General features: G+C 36.1%; 3 protein-coding genes and 2 pseudogenes across 3 annotated transcripts; 1 reads left to right on the top strand and 4 right to left on the bottom strand.

Moving 5' to 3' along the window:
• Positions 1–1,343: 1,343 nt before the first annotated feature.
• Positions 1,344–5,330, top strand: LOC147495482 (uncharacterized). Its single transcript, XM_086564144.1, has 5 exons — positions 1,344–1,564; positions 1,868–2,385; positions 2,812–3,723; positions 4,008–4,299; positions 4,946–5,330. The coding sequence occupies exons 1-4, from the start codon at positions 1,403–1,405 to the stop codon at positions 4,276–4,278; spliced, it is 1,863 nt and encodes a 620-aa protein (XP_086420270.1). The 5' UTR covers positions 1,344–1,402; the 3' UTR covers positions 4,279–4,299; positions 4,946–5,330.
• A 662-nt stretch (positions 5,331–5,992) lies between these two features.
• On the bottom strand, positions 5,993–7,114 carry LOC147495481 (protein PELOTA 1 pseudogene; annotated as a pseudogene).
• Positions 7,115–8,054: 940 nt separating this feature from the next.
• LOC147495480 (glutaredoxin-C1-like) lies at positions 8,055–8,678 on the bottom strand (annotated as a pseudogene).
• A 3,976-nt stretch (positions 8,679–12,654) lies between these two features.
• Positions 12,655–15,742, bottom strand: LOC147495479 (tumor necrosis factor receptor family protein). The gene is made up of 2 exons (XM_086564143.1): positions 15,486–15,742; positions 12,655–13,097 (listed from the first exon to the last, which is right to left on the bottom strand). Exons 1-2 carry the CDS (start codon positions 15,705–15,707, stop codon positions 12,870–12,872), a joined length of 450 nt encoding a protein of 149 aa, XP_086420269.1. The 5' UTR covers positions 15,708–15,742; the 3' UTR covers positions 12,655–12,869.
• A 602-nt stretch (positions 15,743–16,344) lies between these two features.
• Positions 16,345–19,219, bottom strand: LOC147495478 (UNC93-like protein 1). The gene is made up of 2 exons (XM_086564142.1): positions 17,636–19,219; positions 16,345–16,789 (listed from the first exon to the last, which is right to left on the bottom strand). Exons 1-2 carry the CDS (start codon positions 18,799–18,801, stop codon positions 16,546–16,548), a joined length of 1,410 nt encoding a protein of 469 aa, XP_086420268.1. The 5' UTR covers positions 18,802–19,219; the 3' UTR covers positions 16,345–16,545.
• Between the last annotated feature and the right edge of the window lie 2,214 nt (positions 19,220–21,433).

The raw sequence follows: 21,433 nt of genomic DNA, 5'->3' as shown, positions 1-21,433 counted from the left end.
GGTAAGCCTTTATTCCGCGTCGAACTCTAATATGATTAAAATCCCTAAAAGAGGTGTCATTGAAAATTTATGTCCTCTAAATAGCTCACTTCAACTTGAAGACATCATTGCAAACAGGAGGTTCAAGTTAAGGGGAAAGACAACTACTAACAACTGAGGACAGGGTGACACGTACTCCTCTTGTTGTTGGTGCAATAATACAGCAGAGAACTAAAAGCATTTCCTTGAGATGAGTGCTAAACAAGCTACTGGTATCAATGCAGGAGTACGTATGGTAGTAAACTGAAACGTACAGAGAATTGTTGGGACATGTTTAAAAGTACAAGTGGAAATGGAACTGAAACTTAGATTGTGAAAGTGGGCGTGTTTGCTTAGTTATATGAGGAGGGAAAGAAGATTTCGTCAAACCTCGAGCTCTCAGCCTCTCACAACTAGGGATGTCCATCTTGCCCGAAATCCGAAACCCCCCCCCCCCCCCAAACCCGAACAAAATACCCGCAATGAATCTGTCCGAACCCAAACCCAAACCGAAATACATAGGGTAAAGTTTGGTCACACTCTCTAAATCCGAACCGACCTGTGCCCGACCTGATAATTTAGCCCTAAACCTGTTAAAAGGGCTAAAAAATCCGAAACCGATCCCAAACCAAAATCGAACCCCAAATCAGGTTTAAATTGCATACTACTAATCTCATATAAAAAAATGAGTTAGATAAATATTTGGATTATGATCTCATTCATGTTTATAATTAATGATAAGTTATTTAATATATTGAATTATGAAAAAATTTATGTCGGGACTTCCAATTTTTTCAGTAATTACACGTAATCATATGTCTATAGTTCATTCCGAGTCCATCTATTTTTAAATCATATCAAATAATTATGTCCAGGTATAGGTAATAATTACTTTCAAGTTTATTAGAAGTTTTATTTTGTTTGAAGGATTGGTAGATAGCCGAAGAAAGAATAAAATGTATATATATATATTTCAAATAAAGTTTCTTATTATTTTATTTATTCATTTATATCGGGCTTTATCCTACCCGAAATTCGAATCCGAGCCCGATAGATACCCGAAATATAGGGTTAGAATAGGATTTGATCACACTTCTCAACAAAATATTCAACTCCAAACCCAACCCGATAAAAACCGATTCGGATTTCGATAACCCAATACCCGTTCAAAACCCGAAAAGTCGGGTTCAGGCCGGGTCGGGTACCCGTTTGGACATCCCTACTCACATGGAGTTTTTGTTTAAACTTTCCCTGGGCCTAATAAATGGTCAAGTCCACAGCATCACTTTAAGGCCCATCATCTTGAGTTGAAATTCCGCCCTAAATAAATATCGTGAAATACAAGAAGAAGAAGAAGAAGAAGAAGATTGAAAGCAAAAAAGCCATGTCAGCTCGATACCTGAAGAAAGTATTGAAAGAGCAAGAAGAACAACAGCAGCTCCTCAAATCCGACTCTCAACAACTCAATGATGTTCATGACGACTCTGACTCATCACCTCCTCGTACAAACCCTTTCCAACTCCTCCTCGACGACGACGATGACCAGGTTCGGAAGTTTTTTTTTTTTTTTATAAACAATCACTTATTATTATTATTATTATTATTATAACATATTGTACGCAAAACATTGAAACAAGGTTAAAGAATTTTCCTTTACACACGATTGTGATGTTTATGCAGTGCCCGCCCAAGGAAATGGTAATAAGTAATAAGTTTATTTCACTTGTCATTGTCTTTGTACCTCATGAAGATTCAAGACAAAGCCTAGGGACATGTCTTCTTGATACCTTTCAAGACAAAGATGTTATATATTTAACAAAGATGTCATTTTCTTTTTTCTATTTTGCAGCCTGATGAGTTAGAAAACGCTGATGAACCAGTTCAGATGAAGAGCACTGCTCAAACACTTCCACCTCCTAACCGTAAATCAAAGAAAAAAAAGAAAAAAGGCAAGGATGGTTCAAATTCCACAAAGGATACTTCTGGGAAATCGATTGATGAAATTCTACATAGTTTGAGCATGGATGCTAAATCTTCTTCTCGTCAAGATGCCTCTACAAATGCCAAAGCAGAAAACACAAGAGCTCCGAGTAACTTAATGAAGCAACAAACTTCATCCATATTATATGTGGATCCCAAGTTTTTAAGACCTGAAAGTGAATTGCGGAGGATATTTGGTTCTGATGTGGTAAGGTCATTTGAGAGCAGTAGCAGTAGTGGTAGTTCAAGACAGGTCCGCGGTGGAAGACGCGGCGGCCATATTCCTAGAAAGACATTTCTCGTTTCTCCATCAGCCCACTGGCCTCGCTGGGATGGATCTCTCTCCATGGAACTTCTGGAAACTAAGAATGGACAACACTTTTTTAAGTAAGTTGAAGTCCTGGAAATGTTCCTGCAGTAATCTTTTATTTAATTTTTTGGTTGGTTAGCATGCTATTATGAACGAGTTAGAGTTTACTTTAATTTACCTTTTTGATGAATTAAACGATTAATTGATTGAAAAGAAGGATAAAAAAAAAACATGGGATATTACAAGGATCTGCACAAACCATGAGCAACCTTACTAGGTTGGCCTCCCTCGGTTCGCTCATGCAACCATACTAGTTTGAACTTTGAAGTATGAACCATGATTTCTGTCTTCTTTCAAACTCAAGAGTCAAGACTGTCTTCTTCGATATTGCTTATGTAATCTCTGAACCAAAATTGCGTATGTGCTTTATATTATTATAGCATGAAAACTGTCATAAAATATGTTGGTTTCTGACCCCGTGAATTGTATGAATTTGCCTGCAGATATGTGCACACATCTTCCTATAGCCAAGCCCAAAGAGCATTTGAAGCTGCGAAAGCAATTCATGATCTGAATGGTATAGCAAGTATTTTAGTATACCACCCTTACCATATAGAATCCCTAATAACAATTGCGGAAGTTTTGAAATTTTCCGGAGAACATCAGTCCTCAGCTGATGCTATTGCAAAGTGTCTATATGCTTTGGAGTGTGCGTGGCATCCAATGTTCAGCCCCATGCATGGAAGTTGCCAACTGAAATATAGCCATGACACAAATAGACCACTATTTTCAGTTCTTTTTACGCACATGCAAAACATGGACAGGCGTGGCTGCCACCGCTCAGCTCTTGAAGTATGTAAGTTGTTACTCTCGTTAGATCCTGAAGATCCAATGGGTGCGATGTTCTGCATCGACTATTTCTCTCTTAGGGCAGAGGAGTATTCATGGTTGGAGCGCTTTTCTGAGGAGTACAGAAGCGATAACTCACTTTGGTTGTTCCCAAACTTTTCCTATTCCCTTGCTATTTGTCGTTTTTATCTTGAGCGCGAGTCTTGCACCGACAGCACTCCTGAGGAGAATGAAAAGTCTACTTCAAGTGACCTTATGAAACAAGCTTTAATGCTTCACCCGTTGGTCCTGAAGAAATTAGTAGCAAAGGCACCTTTGAAGGATCCAGCTTGGACAAAGATACTCATGCATAAGTTTTTCGGATCGGCTCAAGCTGGCGGTCCTTCTTTGGAGCACCTCATTGAAATATATGTAGAAAGAAGTTATATTTTATGGAGGTTGCCCGATCTTCAGATACTGTTAAGAGATACTGCTCAGCTGGTGACTGAAACATTGCAGCGTGATGGAAGTGATGCTAAGGATTGGGCTTGTGTGAGGAAAGAAACCTTCTCGTCTGAGAGAAATGAGTATGCAATCATTCTTCTTTGATCTGAAGTTTTTTTATGTTATGACACAATTTTCTTTCTTCTTCCTTAATGTGTGTGCAAGCTTTTGGCACTCCTGACAGACCGATCTATGGCTCTACCGAGTCTAGATCTGGTGATTAAAATCCACCTAAGGGTTATTTGAGTTTGCCTGCTGAAGTTGGCTTGATTATTACTGTTCAATATCCCATATACCGCAGTTGCTATTTCATCTTTTAATTATCTAATGTTGACTCATTCTAAAATATTCTATTTTTTTTTAACAGGTATTCTCATTTGTTGGTCTCAGAATTCTCTAATTCAGTACCAACAATGCCACCTGATGAGTTGCGGGACTTCATGATAGACCCACGTATGGCACAGGCTGTTGTTGGGGATGGAGATCATGGAGCCAACCCAGAGGTAGCTGCTCGTGCTCCACGTGAAGTCATGAATCGAAATGGCCTGGTGGTTTTCTTGGAGTCAATATTACCATGGGTTGATTATGGAGAGAACGAGGACAACCATCTTGATGGCAATAACAGAGATGAAGACTGATTGTATCAATCTAAATTGCGGGTCAGTGTGCTTTTACGTGGAGTACTTAGTAGTTAGTACTTATGGGCACTGTAACATATAAATTTTGTCATTTTTGCTTTTATTTTGTCTTTTCCCACTTTAGACCCCAAGGCACATATGGGTTTGTAGCATTGCATGGAAGAAAAGATGGTCTACATTTTTTATTGTTTCTCCCATCCATAAATGTTCTTAGAATGAAATTTCTTCGACTGTCAATAAGATGACGAGCCTCCGAGAACTGCAGATTAAATCTTTTGTACCATGTCTCATCTGCTATTTCAAAATAGAATCCAGATTATTTTGGTACTGAAAGTCTGATGCCCAAGATATAATTATCCCCTCTGTCTAGGTATTATAAGCAAAGTTAAACCCTCTCTGTCCCACCCTGCAATTAATGGAACTCTTCTGAATTCTTTGTTGTTATTCCCTTTCTATGCCTTATAATTGAGCGTCTGGTTTACAACTAATTTAATCTTGTCCGTTTAAGTATATTTGCCACATTACAACTTCAAGTATAGGCTCATTCAGTTTAAGTTTAAATTGTGATATATTACCCTGCTATTGCACATACTTCTTGATTTTAAGATAACAAATTCGTGCAGTTAGACTGAGCTAAATTGGTTATTTTATTGCTTTCTTTGTGCAGTTTTTTGTAGGTGACATCGAATTTGTGAGGTGACATGTTTCAGTGTCGAAGCCATATCAATGATATCATGCATGGGAGGCTGAAGAATAGACAATCACACCATCCAGTGGAGAACTTTACCATAAATTAAACTTCATCGCCGTCCATCTAGTATGAGCCACTATACCTACAAGATAGTTTGTTTATTCTTCTCCTGCCCCATCTTCATATTAGATCAACCTTTAGTGGGACAGTGTATGTAGAACAGGCAAATGTTTTATTCTGGCTATGGAATTTGTCTTTAGATCGAACAGTAAGATAAAGTGATAACGTTCAATCTGTCTTTTATCGGGACGACTGAGATTCTTTTTCTCGAAAAGTTTATATTTGAAATCAGATTGAACTAGTCTTGGTGTGTATAACATTATATTTGTGGTTCGTTAAAAGAATTTAGCTGAGCCTTAGGAGTCTGTTGCCAGTCCGCAACATTGATGGAAGTGTGCTTTATGAAACAAACTTAAAAATGTCTCTGATGTAAGTTGTGGGAAATTTTTTTAATCCAAATTATTTAAGCATAATTAAGCTCTATATAGGGCCATTCTGAGCAGGGCTGCATGCTAAATTCTTGGGGGGAAATCTATCTACACTTGGGCACATGACTGCCATCTTGAACTTCCATTTCTGCCACTGGCGATTCAGAGAAGTTGATGGGACTGCAAATTTTTGTTGCTTTTCTGGTATGATTGTGGGAAAGATGCTTATTATGGAAATGTTGGTGTTGTTATTTAAATTGGTTCATTGCTTCAACTTACAACTTAGGCGTTGTCCACAGTGAGACTTCATTCTTTCCAAGTTAACCCGTTATTTGCCGAGTAAATTGACTTAACTGAGCTCCTACTTTGAACTTTATGGTTAATTTGGATTCTACATCCATTTGGGCAGAATGAAAACATCAAAGAGTTTTTGAAATTAATACTAGTAAATACAATCATTGCAAGTCCAATATAAGGAATGTAAACCTAGGAGAGAACATAATTTTGCAACAAAAAACAAATTTTAAGCCTTGATTCAGAGGACTAGATCATCCAAATCCGGCTGTGGAATGCATAGAACTGCGGCGATCCCTGTGAACATCCTCAGTTGTACTCCAGATGCATTGCCAGAAGAAAATACATGAACGCTGCCTCCAGATTGCTTCACTGATTCAGCCAAATTAGCATGTTTCCTCCTAATCCCCTCGTCAGAACTCTTGTAGAGATCCTCAGTAACCAGCAGTGTTTGAATAGCACACAACTCATTGGCCTTCCTGACGCTTTCCCATCCATAACAAGAACGACCCATGTCACTCAAATGTGCTACATTGAAATTGTTAAAAAATTTTGAGTCTTCTACTTCATCACGATCATTAACAAACTTCTTTACAGCAGGGCTATCTAAAACTTCCTTGAGACTTTGTGAAGTTGAACTGATGAATACAAAACGCACCTTTTTGTTCACAATCGGTTTCAATTGTAAACTTCGCGCTTCTGGAATCAAATACCGATGGAACTCATCCTTTAAAGTACCAGGACTTGCAAGAACTACAGTTGTTAAGGAGCCGAGATCAACATGCTTGGTGAAAGCTTTCAATACAGTCTCGAAAAAACTATTTGCAGTAGCAGTACTAGAACTGTTCTTAGCTGATTTTTTCTTCCCCTGTGGTTTTTCACATTGAACCTTGGCACAATGAGTTGCTGAAGACGCTCCACTTTTTCCCACTATGAATATATCTGCTAATCCTTGCTGCATCAGAACCACGGCGAGTTCAGCGCACCTACATGAAGAATGAGTAAGTTGTTCCAGTACTGATTCTTTCCATTCGTTTTTAGTCAATTCAAAGGATAACTGTTGCTTGATCTTCAAGGTATGGGAACCACCTATCCTGACGCTTGCAGTATCCGATGAAACAATGTTGCCACTAATATTCAAGACGGATCCTACTTTATCGTATTCTGTCTTCGCAACCTTGATTTCTACCTTAACCTTAACGCGCGTTGCCGAAGTCTTCCTTATTCCGTTGGAATCCATCTTTCTTGATGTCTCGGCCTCCACTCTGTCACCTTTACAAATAAGATTATAGATTGACCAAAGATCGTCTTCTTCTTCAGCAACAAATTTAACTGTAAATTCATCTTTTATACTCAACTTCATCTTCACTTGTTGATCAGACGGTGGCCGAGCGTGTCCTTAAATAATTTTTCTGGTATTTCTTTGAGTAAATTTTATAGACTCACAGTCCTGATATTTATAGAGGTAAGGTTGGTTTCCAAAACAAAGTAGTAATCCTACTTAGAATAGAAAGTCGGTTTCCACTGCCAAAACAAAGTAGTAATCCTACTTAGAATAGAAACTGTTTAAGTTAATGGACCACATGCTCTAGGACTTCCCGTCCGGACCTAAAAAAATCTCAATTCTATATCTAAATTCTAAACAAAAAACCGGACCCACCTTTATCTTTCTTTTTCTCACACTCTCTCTCCACCATAGTAATACGAGTCTAATAATACCTCTTTCCTCTTTTTTTGCTGCCTACTCTTCCTAACTTCCAACCCCACACACTCTCTCACCTGAGTCTCAATCACTTTTTCCATTTCTTTTTTAATCTCCTAATCACTTATCGACATAACAAAAGATTACCCAATTTATAGTCTTGCAATGGGGTAGTTTAAAAACACTTTCAACTCCTGTCAACCAAAACAAGCACCTGGATCTAGTGTGGCTTTACTGCAAACACATCCCAGTTTGAAATACCAACTGAAGTGATGAATTGAAGCATCATAGTCTTGAATCTGAGAAAAGCGATGTTACCCGCGCTTTATTTGTTCTTCTGTAATGACTGAAGGAAGTGTGTGCGAAGTCACAGACAAAAAATGATGCATCTATTTGGTTATATTGGAAGTGAAGTTTTTTTTTTTGTTAGTGAGTTCTCCATACGCTTCCTTCAATAAGTCCAGAAGTCGGTCTTCAGATGCTCAGTTTTCCATTGCATTATAAGCACTCCTGGACTATTTCATGGTGGAAAAAAATGGACTTTAATATCTTTAATTTGAGCTCTCATCTTATCACCACTTTTTTTTTTTTTTTTTGAAAGTAACTAACAAGTTTTTCACTAATCTTTTTTCTGATTTTCCATACAGGAGAGCGAAGCAAATACATTTTTCTCTCTGTAAACATCCTAGCTGAAAAAAGGGTGAAGAACTAGTAAACCTGACAATAGGAAAGTCACGTAAACAAAATGGAGGAAAATATTGAACCCATTCCTCCATTTCTCCTTTTCTTAGTAGCTAGCTATATCTCTGAAAATCTAAAAGACATTTTTCTTTCTTTCTGAATATGTGACAGTATCTTCAAAGCCAAAGAGCACCAGCTTCCTTTAGTAAAGGAACCAAAGTGCCATTAATATGAGAAGCCATAACTCTATCCATGGAACCAACAAGTTTACCACCAATAAAAACCACAGGAACAACTGGAGAAGTACCCAAAAGCAGCATTAATGTCTTCTCAATCTCTTTCCCTCTTGGGTTTTATAAACATTTGGCTTCACACCCATTCCACAAAATAGCTTCTTGATAGCATGACACATGCAACAACTGCTTATACTGAAAACCACTACAGCACTCTCTGATGCTACTCTTTGAATCATTGCCGGTGGGTACTCTTCATTAACAGTGCTGATTACAGTGCTGATTGTCTTCTTGTATGAACCCCAAGCCATTTTCCTACTTCAAAAATATTTTCAAAGAAAGAAAGTTGACTAGTAGAGTGAGCAGTCAAGATATGATGGTGTGCTTTCATATTGTCACCACTTAGTTTTCATATTGTCATATGTTTTGTTTTTGCTGTCATTGCCACTTGCGTTCAGTGGAATCCGTTGAATCTTAGTTCTATAACTGTAACTCTGAACTACAGTACTATATGGAATGGAAAAAAATATATATTATAGCAGAGAGAGAGAGCGTGAGAAAAAAGAAAACAAAGGTAGGTCCGGTTTTTGTTTAGAATTTAGATATGAAATTGAAATTTTTTTAGGTCCTGATTTTATTTGGTACGGGAAGTCCGCCATAATAAGCATATATATATATATATATATATATATATATATATATATATATATATATATATATATATATATCGGTTTCTAAACCAGATAAGGAAATCCACTGCCAGGGGCGGCTCAAGGCTAGAGGTGTTTCTTTTTTCCGAAAATCCAACTTTTCTGAATTCTGATACGATATTTTTCCGAATTGCAATGATATATGTGTTCCGATATCCGATTTTTCTGAAAAATAATTGGCTCGGAATTGGATATGTTTTCAAAATCCGATCCGATCCGATTTCCGATTAATTTCCGAATTTTTAACATATAGTGATCTATTTCATATAGTTATTAAATTAAAACTACATATAGTTTACAAACCAAATAAAAACTTTAGAGAAGTAGAACATTGTCTCTCATAACTTCAAGAAATTAATATTGTCATTCTAGTACATGTCTCAATTTATCCCATATTCCTATTTATTGAATTAATGCATTAACATAAAGAAAAAATTTGCTGAATGAACATATTAAAATGTCTAAGTTGTTTGCTTAATTAATATATTTCAAAATAATTGCTAAATGAATGTATTAACTAGATAAAAAAAATGTTAATTCTAAAAGAGAACCGATTATATAATTCAAATTTCTAATTTACTTCCATATTTTGCGGATTCTGAAATTTCTGAAATTTTTTCGATTTTCCAAACTTTCCGAATTCGGAAAAAAAAAATTGTCATCCGAAAAATAATTGGATCGGATTTGGAAAGGATACTGTCATCTGAAAAAAAAAATTGAATTTTTTTCCGAAAGTCCTTTATCCGATCCAAAGTCACCCCTACTCAATGCAATCGCAGGCCCTAAGCAAAGTTCCAATAAAATTGTTATATCTTTATAGATATGATTTGTTTATGTTATTTTATATGAATGCAAACCCTTAGTTTATTTAACAAAAATTTCAGAAGATAACAATTATTGTAAAAATTGATTATACTTTTTTCTTTTTTCTTTCTTGAATAGTCTCTCCACAATCTTTTTTTTTATAACAAAAAATTTAGAAGATAACAATTATTAATTATTGTAAAAATTGATCCTAATATTTTCTTTTTTCTTTCTTGAATAGTCTCCCCACAAAAAAGTTTTTTTTTAATAACAAAAATTTGGAATATAACAATTATTGTAAAAATTAATCCTAATATTTTCTTTTTTCTTTCTTGAATTGTCTCTCCACAAACTTTTTTTTTTTTTTTTTTTTTTTTTTTTTTTTTTGTGAGGAAGGTCCTCACGTATAGAGAGATCGAAGACAAAACACCATAAGTAACATGAGGAAGAGTGGAAGAATAAAAAAATTTCCTACACCTATAACACTGTAGCAGATCATGGCCAAACAACAAGGTCACAAACTCGAAATTTCAATAGATTTATTTAATAAAAAATTACACAAGAGAGAGAGAGAATTGTACACAAAATTAAACAATATAGAAAAATCAAATAAGGCAAAAGAATAATAGAGATAAGATTGAATAAGTTCAAATCCTATAAGATTGTAGATTGACCAAAGATCATCTTCTTCTTCAGCAACAAATTTAACCGTAAATTCATCTTTTATACTCAACTTCATCTTCACTTGTTGATCAGACTTCTATGGTGGCCAAGCGTGTCCTTAAAAAAAAATTCTGGTATTTCTTTGAGTAAATTTTATAGACTCACAGTCCTGGTATTTATAGAGGTAAGGTTGGTTTCCAAAACAAAGTAGTAATCCTACTTGGTATAGAAACTCGGTTTCCAAACCAGATTACGAAACCTACTGGCAGGGGCGGCCCAAGGCTAGGGGTGTCTCTTTTTTCCGAAAAGCCAATTTTTCCGAATTCCGATCCGATATTTGTCCGAATTCGGAATTGGATATGTTTTCAAAATCCGATCCGATTTCCGATTAATTTCCGAATTTTTAACATATAGCGGTCTATTTCATATAGTTATTAAATTAAAACTACATATAGTTTACAAACCAAATAAAAACTTTAGAGAAGTAGAACATTGTCTCTCACAACTTCAAGAAATTAATATTGTCATTCTAGTACATGTCTCAATTTATCCAATATTCCTATTTATTGAATTAATAATGCATTAACATAAAGAAGAAATTTGCTGAATGAACATGTTAAAATGTCTAAGTTGTTTGCTTAATTAATATATTTCAAAATAATTGCTAAATGAATGTATTAACTAGATAAAAAAAAATGTTAATTCTAAAAGAGAATCCGATTATATAATTCAAATTTCTAATTTACTTCCATATTTTGCGGATTCTGAAATTTTTGAAAATTTTCCGATTTTCCGAACTTTTCGAATTCGGAAAAAAAAATTGTCATCCGAAAAATAATTGGATCGGATTTGGAAAGGATATTGCCATCTGAAAAAAAAAATTTAAATTTTTTTTCCGAAAGTCCTTTATCCGATCCAAAGTCACCCCTACTCAATGCAATCGCGGGCACTAAGCAAAGTTCCAATAAAATTGTTATATCTTTATAGATATGATTTGTTTATGTTATTTTATATGAATGCAGACCCTTGGTTTATTTAACAAAAATTTCAGAAGATAACAATTATTGTAAAAATTGATCCTAACATTTTCTTTTTTCTTTCTTGAATAGTCTCCCCACAAATTTTTTTTTTAATAACAAAAATTTAGAATATAACAATTATTGTAAAAATTAATCCTAACATTTTCTTTTTTCTTTCTTGAATTGTCTCTCCACAAAACTTTTTTTTTTGTGAGAGAGGTCTGCCTGGCTGCGCGGCCCTAAGCGGTTGCTTATTTTGCTATAGAGTATAACCGGCCCTGCCTGCTGGGAATAGTAATGTACCAATCAAGAGATTCCAACACTTTGCCAAATATGAAATTTGTATTACGTGGAATAATTCTCTACCAAGAATCCTAACTCCTTTTAGAAAACATCTCTTTAATGGTTGGTTTTAAGCATTGAAAAAGCACTATAACGATTTCAGACTCCGGTAAAAAGAAAAATATTGTTGGGTCTTAGATAAATGATGCTTCTTCCTCAACCTCAACCAAACAATTAGCTTCCTAGTGAAAGATTCCATGGGATACTATACAAGAAGATTAATTCACTATTAATTAATGTAATTTAGCAACCCACAGTGCACTATCCAACCAATCAGATCATCTAATATCAAATCCTATAATGTGATCCAACTATGCTTTGGTGGAACAGATCGAAACAGTAGAATATAAAAAGGTTCACATACAGTATATACCTTAACAGTTCTGATAGGTATCGAAGTGATTTTTTATTTTATTTTTTTTCCTTCTTCCAATTGGTATCAAAGTAATTTAGTTATATCCTGAGCAACTGGAATTCAATCTGTCGGGAGCCATATACACAACGCAAGGTCAGACCTAAATAAAAGTAGAGTCCGGTTCCTCTATAACCGGGTACAGAGATCAATCTCTGTACCACACACACACCCATCTCGTATCTCGACGCACACACACACATCTCAGAGCACACACACAGGTATCGAGGCGCGCACACACATCTCGAATTTGAATGAACGGCGAGATAACACGGTTACAGAGATGATCTCTATACCCGGTTGTAGAGATCTCGAGTCCATAAAAGTATATCTGACAAGAGTCAATGAAAAATTTAGTCTATTATCAAAATATATGGAAGTAAAGTCAGACATGGTACCCATTAAAAAAGAACAAGTGAACAACATATCAAAATATGAATGCAGGAAACAAATTGGTTAACAATAAAAGCGAAACTAAATAGACTTCGCTTCCCATGCCCCTATTCCTCGATGATAAGAACTCATGTGCTTGTTTACTGAACTTGTTGAGGATTAGTGTGAAATCTTTTTTCTTTTGATTGGACGCTTCTCAGTCTCCAGTTTCACTCCCACGGAGTTACTAGACTCGCCCTCTGAGGGCTCCTCAGGAAGAGTAGAATGCAGAAATTTCTTGTTCGAACCAACTTGATGGCAGAAAAGCTTCAACATCTTCCTCCCTCTCATCCATTTGAGCATTAATTTCAAGTGAGTTTTGCTGTTCAATCCATCAACACCAGCTTCCTATCAAAATGAAAGTACTTTCTGATGAAACAGTATAAATAAATAATAAAAAACAGTAGTTGGCATTTCAAAAAAATTTAACTGACAAAATGATCCATATAAGGAAAGAAGACTCTGCATATCTCCATATACAAGAAAAAAGTATGCTACATAGTGACTTCTCCTGTAAGTTTAAATTGAATAATTCGTTTGATATTAGAAGTTGAGAGAAGACAAGGCTCACAACACAAATGATCTCGGGTTCAAATACTTGAGAGATAGAGATGACATTTTAAAATCAAGAAAATTGGTGCGTGGTAACCAACATAACCATGGACCAATTTTCAAAGTATGGATTTAAGCTCAACACATAGATGGAATATATAAAAAATTATCTGTATCGATGAAACACACATGTCTGATAAGAACATATATAAGCACATACATGAGCGTGTGCATGTAAAGATAGGCTGCAGAATGTTTTGCTACTCAATGAACTGAGAGCTGATCATTGGGGAAGAAGACTTCTCCACCATGGACATGATCCTCACAGAGACCAATTACTTAAAGGATCTAAGCAAAGTTAAGAGTTTGTGAATCGTGGATATTCATTTCTCATGTAAAAATTTGTAAGGTTAAACCTATCCAAAAAAATTGATTTTCGCAAGGATAATCTCTATGGTGGGGAAATCGTCTTAACATTTATCAGTCCTCAGTCCTTATATTTCCTGTTGGTACAATATTGGTATAGGTGGATTCTGTGTCGTAGAATAGTGTGTTAGAGTTGACAAGATCCGTTTCCTATACTCTTTAAAATATCTAACCTAGTAACCGCATAATCCATATGCAAATAAAAAAACATGGATCAAGGATCGAAATCATGAACATTTAACCACCTAACCTCACACTCAGATATAATCACCTAATTTAATACATATAACTTTGTCAAAAGATCCTCATCCAAACATATATCACCCTGCTACTGAGAAGTCATGGACGACAACATCAGACAGACAAACGTTAATGTCCCTTCTTCAGTTGCTTCTTGTCTAAGGTTCCAAAATATCTAACTTGCAGTCTTCAAATCATCATCAACCTCACAAAACAGGGCCATAGTGGCTGAAATAGTTTGTTTCTTTTGATTGACAGAAATGGGTAAAACTGTAAAAGCATTCTACCTTACATCTTCAAATTCACAAAAGATTTAAGCATATTCTACTTTTGTTGGTAACCAATAAGTGGAAAGGCAGAAACTGTTACGAAAAAAGTGAAAGGCTCTCAAAAGTCTATCAGAATATGAAATACATAGGTGTTTGCGACGGTGGACCTAAAGGGGACATTAGCAAAGAGAGTATTTCCAAATTTTCACTGCCAGAGTGGAGGAAAATGGCCTGCTTCTCTTACGTATCCACTCGGCAATTCCAGGCCCTGTCAGATTACGTTTTTCTTTTTCTTTTTTTTTATTGGTAAATCATTTATTGTTGCCTAGTTACCTCAAGGATTGAAAATCTCTGGAACCAAATTAGTGTAATTCATTTCATTAAGCCTAACCCAGCCACAGCCTTGAACAAACACTTTATACTATATATTTCACTCTCATCTTAAAGAGAAAGATCCCACAATAAGTGGGCAAGAAACAAACTTCCCCAAGTCCCTCATATACCTTATTCTTTCTTCTAAGAGCATTTGCAATGCAGGTGATAGAGGGGGGTTTGTGAAAACTATCACCTAGTTGGGTCCAAAAGTCTTTGTAAGTGATAAACTCGCGATAGTTTTCCCCGCTTCAAAACAAGGTGAAACCTTCCACCGAAGTTTTCCCCTTGTTAACTTCGACGGGATGTTAGATTCCGCCTTTTTTTTTTTTTTTAAAAAATGGGTTTTTTTTTTGGACGGGATGTTAGATTCCGTCTCGCATGATTTTTCGACTTTTTTTCGGTTTTTTTAAAATTTCAAACGGGATGTTTCATTCCGTCCGGAGTGTTTTTTCAATTTTTACGTCCAGACGGAATCCAACATCCCGTCCGAGATATTTTTTATCACCTTTGCATTGCACAGCTTCACCTTGTTTTTCACCGGGTTAGTGAAAACAGGGTGAATAAGTGATGAGGTGGCGGTGATAAAGGGGGGGAAAATTATCACCTGCATTGCAAATGCTCTAATGGGAGAACCTTATCCCAATATGCTACCTACACTATGGACTTGAAAACAGCCCCATCAAGCTCAATTAAACATTGGTGCACATGCGTCGGTTTAATCATACAAAACCCATATTTCATCTCTATGCTTAAAAATATGAAGACCCCCAATCTTTGAATTGTTGTTGCTTAATATGCTACTTACCAAAAATCAAATAGTGAAATAGAATCTAAAGTTACAATCTTTGCGAATGAAAAGAAGGCCCCAGCGTACCTTGGCATGAGTCCAGGTGTTGGAAACAGTGAGGGGGCCGTGTTGTTTGAGGACTTGATACAGACTCTGGGCAATGGTTGATGCTTCTTGTGGAGACACTTTCGGGTTTATCTTTCTCACATTCTCTGCTCTCTTCTTTGAGAAGTGTCTCACCAACAACTTTATTATACCCGACCCTCCACCACCACCACTAGAACCACCCAAGGCACCACGCAGAAACATCTTCTCCCCCTCCTCTGTTTAGTGAGTGAGCGTTCTACTTATTTTTCATTTCATTTGGGAATTTGGAGAAGAGGGGGCCCAACATTAAAGCCCAAGACCAATCCATGTTTATGGCCTGCTTGGAAGACATATATGGTGCCATCCCCACAGATTTACCCAAAGTTTTCATAGTGCCTAGCTAATGTATCCCTGTGTTTTATAACTTTATTTGTTTAATGAGGACCCTTTATTAAGGAGAAGCCTTTTTTCTTGTTTCAGTTTCCAGTTAATGAAATTTTGTGCTAATGCTCTAAACCAGAAACTATTCTCCTGATAGTCATTGGCTATTCCTTGCATTCCCTGTTGTTGCACTGTTGCAGTAGTTATTAGTCCAAGTTTCCCACCAGGTTCTGAGTGTAGAGACACAGATTATGAGAACCTAAGACACTGGATTCAGATCACACTTAAATTCCATTATGCATACACTAGCTAATCCATGCTTTTGTTTACTCATTTAAGCTACTAAACTTTGTCATCCATACTGATAAAATGAGGTTGTACTGAATTCTACTCAAACCAGCCATGCATGCACCGGCATTAAGAGGAGTTTTTGGCTGAAAAACCAATCATGACAGAAAAGAATGAAAAAGAGAACATAGAGGCACTTTTAGAAGAATTTTTATAGACAAACCAAGAATTGAATCAACTTTTACAACTGGACACTCGAGATATCACGTTTCTTCAAACAATGCACTATCGAACAATTAGTCTGATTGTGTACACAACTACACACCACTCCAAAAAAAAAGTAACATTGTTGCTAATGTCTTTAAGATGACTTGCCAAGCCCATCCCCATTTTATTTACCCTCTTGCTCTACTGCAGGTGGAGCCGATGGTGATTCAGGTTTAATGGCGGAACCCTCCTCATCAATTTTTGCATCCTTCACTGCCAACATGATTAATACCGCAAGCAATGGATAACTCACAGTAGTGAGGGACCAATTCACAACCAGCTGAGACATTAACGAAGCGCCTTGTGTGTCGACTTGCCAAGCGGCAGCAGCTCCAGCACTCTGAACTCCCTTGTAAAAACCAGCATATCTGCGAGGAAGTTTAGATAAGAAAATCAGGACAGCGGAGATTGAGATAATCTTCAGAATGAATATATTGTTAATCAATATTTGCTTATACAGTCAAAAGTTCAATACACATATCAATTGGGACAATTGGGACATAATATTCATTGAATCAAATGCAGAGTTTTTCAGGGCTTAATAAGAATGAACCAAAATGTCATACAAATAAAACTGCGTCTCTTTTGCTTATGCAGTCCCTCATAAAAGGAATAATATAGCTAGGTATAACAAACATTTTCTCATGTGAAAATGCCTTCAAATAGCTATCAGAGTAACACAATAAACAGCTAGGAGTCAACCTGATGTATTGTAATACCGCATAATTAAAGGCTAGCGCCTAACTGGTCAATTGTCGGATACTTAGCTACTTAGCAAGAAGCAGTACAGTAAGAGCATGTCTTAGGAAAGTAAGCATTCATCCTTCAAGACAGAAACCATTATTGTGAAAACTGCGAAGGCCAGACATATACTAGGATTTCCAATCTTGAAGATCTTATTTCTTCCGGACTTCCAGTTCAATCCAAGACGAGTAAACAGTTAATAACTTAACCTTCTTTGTTTATATTGCAGCGCTGATTGATAAGGCCCAAGGATGCCTCTGCAAGCTACTTAACCTTGCTTTCAAAGGCTAATTACTGTGACAATAGACTCTTACCTAAAAGAACAGTAAGTTCTAACTTAAGAGATGATAAGGAAGGCTACATTGTATGTGTCTAATAGTTTCTCGTGTAATTGTCTAGTATTAATCCTAACAATCAGAAATAGCTAGCATTCAGAATAAAAGGGGGGAAAGAATAAAGAGAGAGTTTACCTGCTGAGGGTCTCTGAATCATCGGCTAAAGCTCCAATTACCCAGTAAACCAAGCTCTGGAACATGGCATCAAGCAAGCCATAACTGAAAAACAACACAAAGGGGCCAGCAAAGCCACTCCCTGAATCAATGAAATCAATTGTATTGACCTTCAAATCATGAGGATAGGCCAACTGATTGGCAAGTCCACCACCCCAAATCGCCGTCCCAACCACAGAAACGACTCCAATTCCAACGAAACCTCTCATACGTCTACTGGCAAAACTGAAATCCAAAATGTACCCAATAAGAACTGATCCCAACATCTGTGCCCCCCAATAGAACACATTGTTCAAACCTCTAGTCCTCAAGTTAAACAAACCCTTATTAACGTGATTGAACTGATAAGTATACATGAAGTTACTCGACCAGGCGGCTGGTACAATGAGAAGCATCTTCCAATTAAGGAACAATTTAAGAATGGCAACAGCCTCAGTATGAACATTAGAATACTTAATATTGGAACATTTGGTACCATCATCACGAATAACACGACTAGGAGGGAGAATTGCAAGAGATAGTACAGCGCCGAAAGCCATGAAACACATGAATCCAATGTAGGTACCATCATTAACTGTGACCGCCTTTTCGCGGTGGTAATTCATTGCAAATGGAATTAGTCCACCAATGACACCACCCATATTGAATATACTCCAAAAGATGGATATATAAGTACCTTTACGCGCCGCAGGAGGATAAGAAGTCATTATAGCACCTTGTCCAGCCCAAAGAAGGCCAGCGCCGATACCAAGTATAGCACCTGCTGTAACAACAAAAGCTTGTTTCTGTATATGGTTATAGTATAGTAAAGAACCAGCGTAAAGGACATAGGTAGAACAACCAGCCATGAGGGTAAATTGAGGACCAAGAATATTATAAATACCACCACCAAGTACGCCGAAGACAGCAAAGGTGGTGTAAAGAGCAGTGTTGGCATTGTTGGCAGCGGTAGTGTCGACTTGACCCCCACCACCCATACCAGAAAGAGCATTGAACATGCCTGGACAACAGAAACAAACTAGGCCAATAAGGCATACTTGGACAAGGGGTGAATTGTATCTGAATATAGACTTTTTATTAGGTAGTGCCACAGCATCCTTCCCTGCTTCTGCATCACCAAATCCCATTGTTTTGTTGAGAGGAGGAAGGGTGTGAATGTGTGATCCGGGAATGAAAGAGTGGCACGGCGTTTTATGGGAGGGAGTTTGGCATTGAATTCTGGGAGGGACTGATTATGTGATGTCTGTCACACATGCACATAATAAGGTCATAGACTAGCGATAAAATCTAGGCTTAAAATTGTGCGTGGGCTGGATCAAGGGTGTTGTTTCTGTCTAATAATTTTGTATTGTAGAAGAATTGATAATTGTCTGAAAGAGATGTATCTGTTGGCTTGTTCTAAAATTGACAAACATGGAAAAAAATGCCCTGTTAACATTTGGCAGCTAATTAGCTTGTACTTCAGTACTTGTAGTTTGTGTTTTTGGTAAAATTTTAATGCAAACTCTAGAAAGATAACAAAGTTGTGAGAAACAGAAACTAGTCATTTGTCAACCAACGCCTTTGAGTAACATATATGCTTCTTAATTACAGCTGGTAAATCGGATCCAAATCAGATTTGATGAATCTGATATGGAATATAATATCGCCTATCTTTCTATACACATTGTATATTTGTATGTTCTCCTATAGTTCGGAAATTTTAATCTAGGGGTGCAAACGGATAGGTTTGGATTCCAATACATATCCGAATTCGAAAATTTATACCGAATATGAATCTGACAGGATATTAAAAAAATTATCCTAATCTGATTTCGGATATCCGAATCGGATAATATCCGAATCTGATAATATCCGATCCGAAAATTAATATTAATTAAAATTTTATTTACTTTGAATAATTCATTTTACCACTATAAAAACTATTATAAATATATATATTTGTAATTTGTCATTTATTATTATTATTTTGTTATTATAGTTTTATATTATTAGTTTATAATTTTATTCAATAATTAATTAATTATATATAATAACTATTAATTTTTAAATCAGATCCGATATTTTCGGATGCGGATATGACATTATCCGAAACTAATTCGGACATAAAAAATTATCCGAATCCGATATCCAAAATTTTCGGATAATATAACTTACAGCCGTAAAATTTGAAGAATCTTATATAAAAACCAGTAGTGTTGCAAGTCCAGTGGTGTTGGAAGTCTTAACTAGTTTAATTCTCAGATTCCCTTGAGTTGAATTACAAACACTAGCTGATTGGTGTGGTGGTCATTATTAACATGTCATATTAAGGTGATCATTTTCATTCTATTGACCCCAAACATTTAATACTTGATTGAACCTACAAGATTACGAAAGTCATGGTGTGAACTGTGAAGTGATAAAGAATGCTGAAAGTCGCTTTCTCCTTGTGCAACTGATTGAAAATAATAGCCTCAGCCCTCAGCACTGTATGTCTACTAAACTTTGTTACAAGTCTTTTTCTATTCCATTAATCCCCACTGCTATGCCGGCAGCCGGCTTTAACATAGCAATATTTAATTGTTCTAAGTCAGAGTTTGCCAGCAAACTAGATGACTAGTATAAACTAGAGCTTGGTTGATGTGTATTTCTCATTTACTCCACTCAGTTCATCCTAAGCCATTGGATTAGTTTCTTGTGTTTAGCCAAATCTGACTATCCACAATGAGCAACACAAACTAATAGAAAGTTTAGAAACTAATCTACTAGTCCCTAACCAACACTTCATCCATCAAATCAAGCTTATTTTTTATTTTTTATTAAATTGATTTCTGACTCAATGATTTGATTTGTTTACCAAGTATTGATATTTTGTTTACTGAAATTTCAGAATATTGTGATGAGTTGTCTTTGTGAAATATTAGGCAAAGGCCACCTGATTTAAAAAGCTGCCACATAAGCAAACTGGACATCCAATTAATGTACAATATTTATTTGAATAAAAAAAAACATTTTCTGTTTTGAAGTACAATATTTATTTGAATATAAAAAAAAACATTTTCTGTTTTGAAACCAAGTGTAAAGTTCAATGTATTTTTTGGTCGCATACGCATACTTTGCAGGCTTTGGTGGACGTATTGGCCACAAATGAACAAAACAAAAAGGATAAGATTGCAATAGATGAGATGAGATGAGACAAAATCTAATCAAGATTCTTTGACATATTTTAAAGTGGAGAAAGGTTCTGTTTGACTTGCAGCAAGATTACAAAGATTTCAATTCACTTCTGATGTGCTCATCTATTTGCAAACAACAACTTAATTACAATTTTGTAAAAGAAGAAATAGAACTAGGGAGTGTGTCTAACTTATGTACTTTGTACTGTGTTATAAGCTTCATGGGAGGTTTTCGTTATCTTCAAGTCTCATTTTGGTTTAGTATTACTGAAACATGTTATTCAAATTAAGCTCATTAGGTCAGTTGTTGAATCATCAAGTTATCATGACATTAAAAATGATCTCAACCCGTACAAGTTACAAGCACACCCTAAGTTCTAAGAAGGTTGAGGAGTTCAAGTTCACACTAAAATGATGAGAAGTCTCAACTCCTACATAAATAAATAAGCAGGATTCGATAATAATACACATGAATGTCAATAGTATTTCCAACATGCAACTACACACCAGTGGGGAGGGACAGATACTAGTAGATTGTCAGGTTTACTGAATAAGTAAACACTGAAGCCACTATAGATGCGAGCAATTAGACTATGCTGAA

Source organism: Coptis chinensis, chromosome 6 (assembly GCF_015680905.1).
Source record: "Coptis chinensis isolate HL-2020 chromosome 6, ASM1568090v1, whole genome shotgun sequence".
NCBI classification, from domain to species: Eukaryota; Viridiplantae; Streptophyta; class Magnoliopsida; order Ranunculales; family Ranunculaceae; genus Coptis; species Coptis chinensis.
Note: the sequence above shows the minus strand (reverse complement) of the source record. Positions and strands in the feature narration are given on the sequence as shown.

What these genes read in the sequence shown, in the direction of transcription:
- LOC147495478 (XM_086564142.1), bottom strand. Translation starts at nt 18,801, where the DNA reads ATGGGATTTGGTGATGCAGAAGCAGGGAAGGATGCTGTGGCACTACCT. An exon ending in GATTCAGAGACCCTCAGCAG is followed by an intron (nt 16,790 to 17,635) that starts GTAAACTCTCTC and finishes ACTTCCTCGCAG; the next exon opens with ATATGCTGGTTTTTACAAGG.
- LOC147495479 (XM_086564143.1), bottom strand. Translation starts at nt 15,707, where the DNA reads ATGTTTCTGCGTGGTGCCTTGGGTGGTTCTAGTGGTGGTGGTGGAGGG. An exon ending in ACACCTGGACTCATGCCAAG is followed by an intron (nt 13,098 to 15,485) that starts GTACGCTGGGGC and finishes TCATTTTGATAG; the next exon opens with GAAGCTGGTGTTGATGGATT.
- LOC147495482 (XM_086564144.1), top strand. Translation starts at nt 1,403, where the DNA reads ATGTCAGCTCGATACCTGAAGAAAGTATTGAAAGAGCAAGAAGAACAA. An exon ending in AATGGACAACACTTTTTTAA is followed by an intron (nt 2,386 to 2,811) that starts GTAAGTTGAAGT and finishes ATTTGCCTGCAG; the next exon opens with ATATGTGCACACATCTTCCT. An exon ending in TTCTCGTCTGAGAGAAATGA is followed by an intron (nt 3,724 to 4,007) that starts GTATGCAATCAT and finishes TTTTTTTAACAG; the next exon opens with GTATTCTCATTTGTTGGTCT.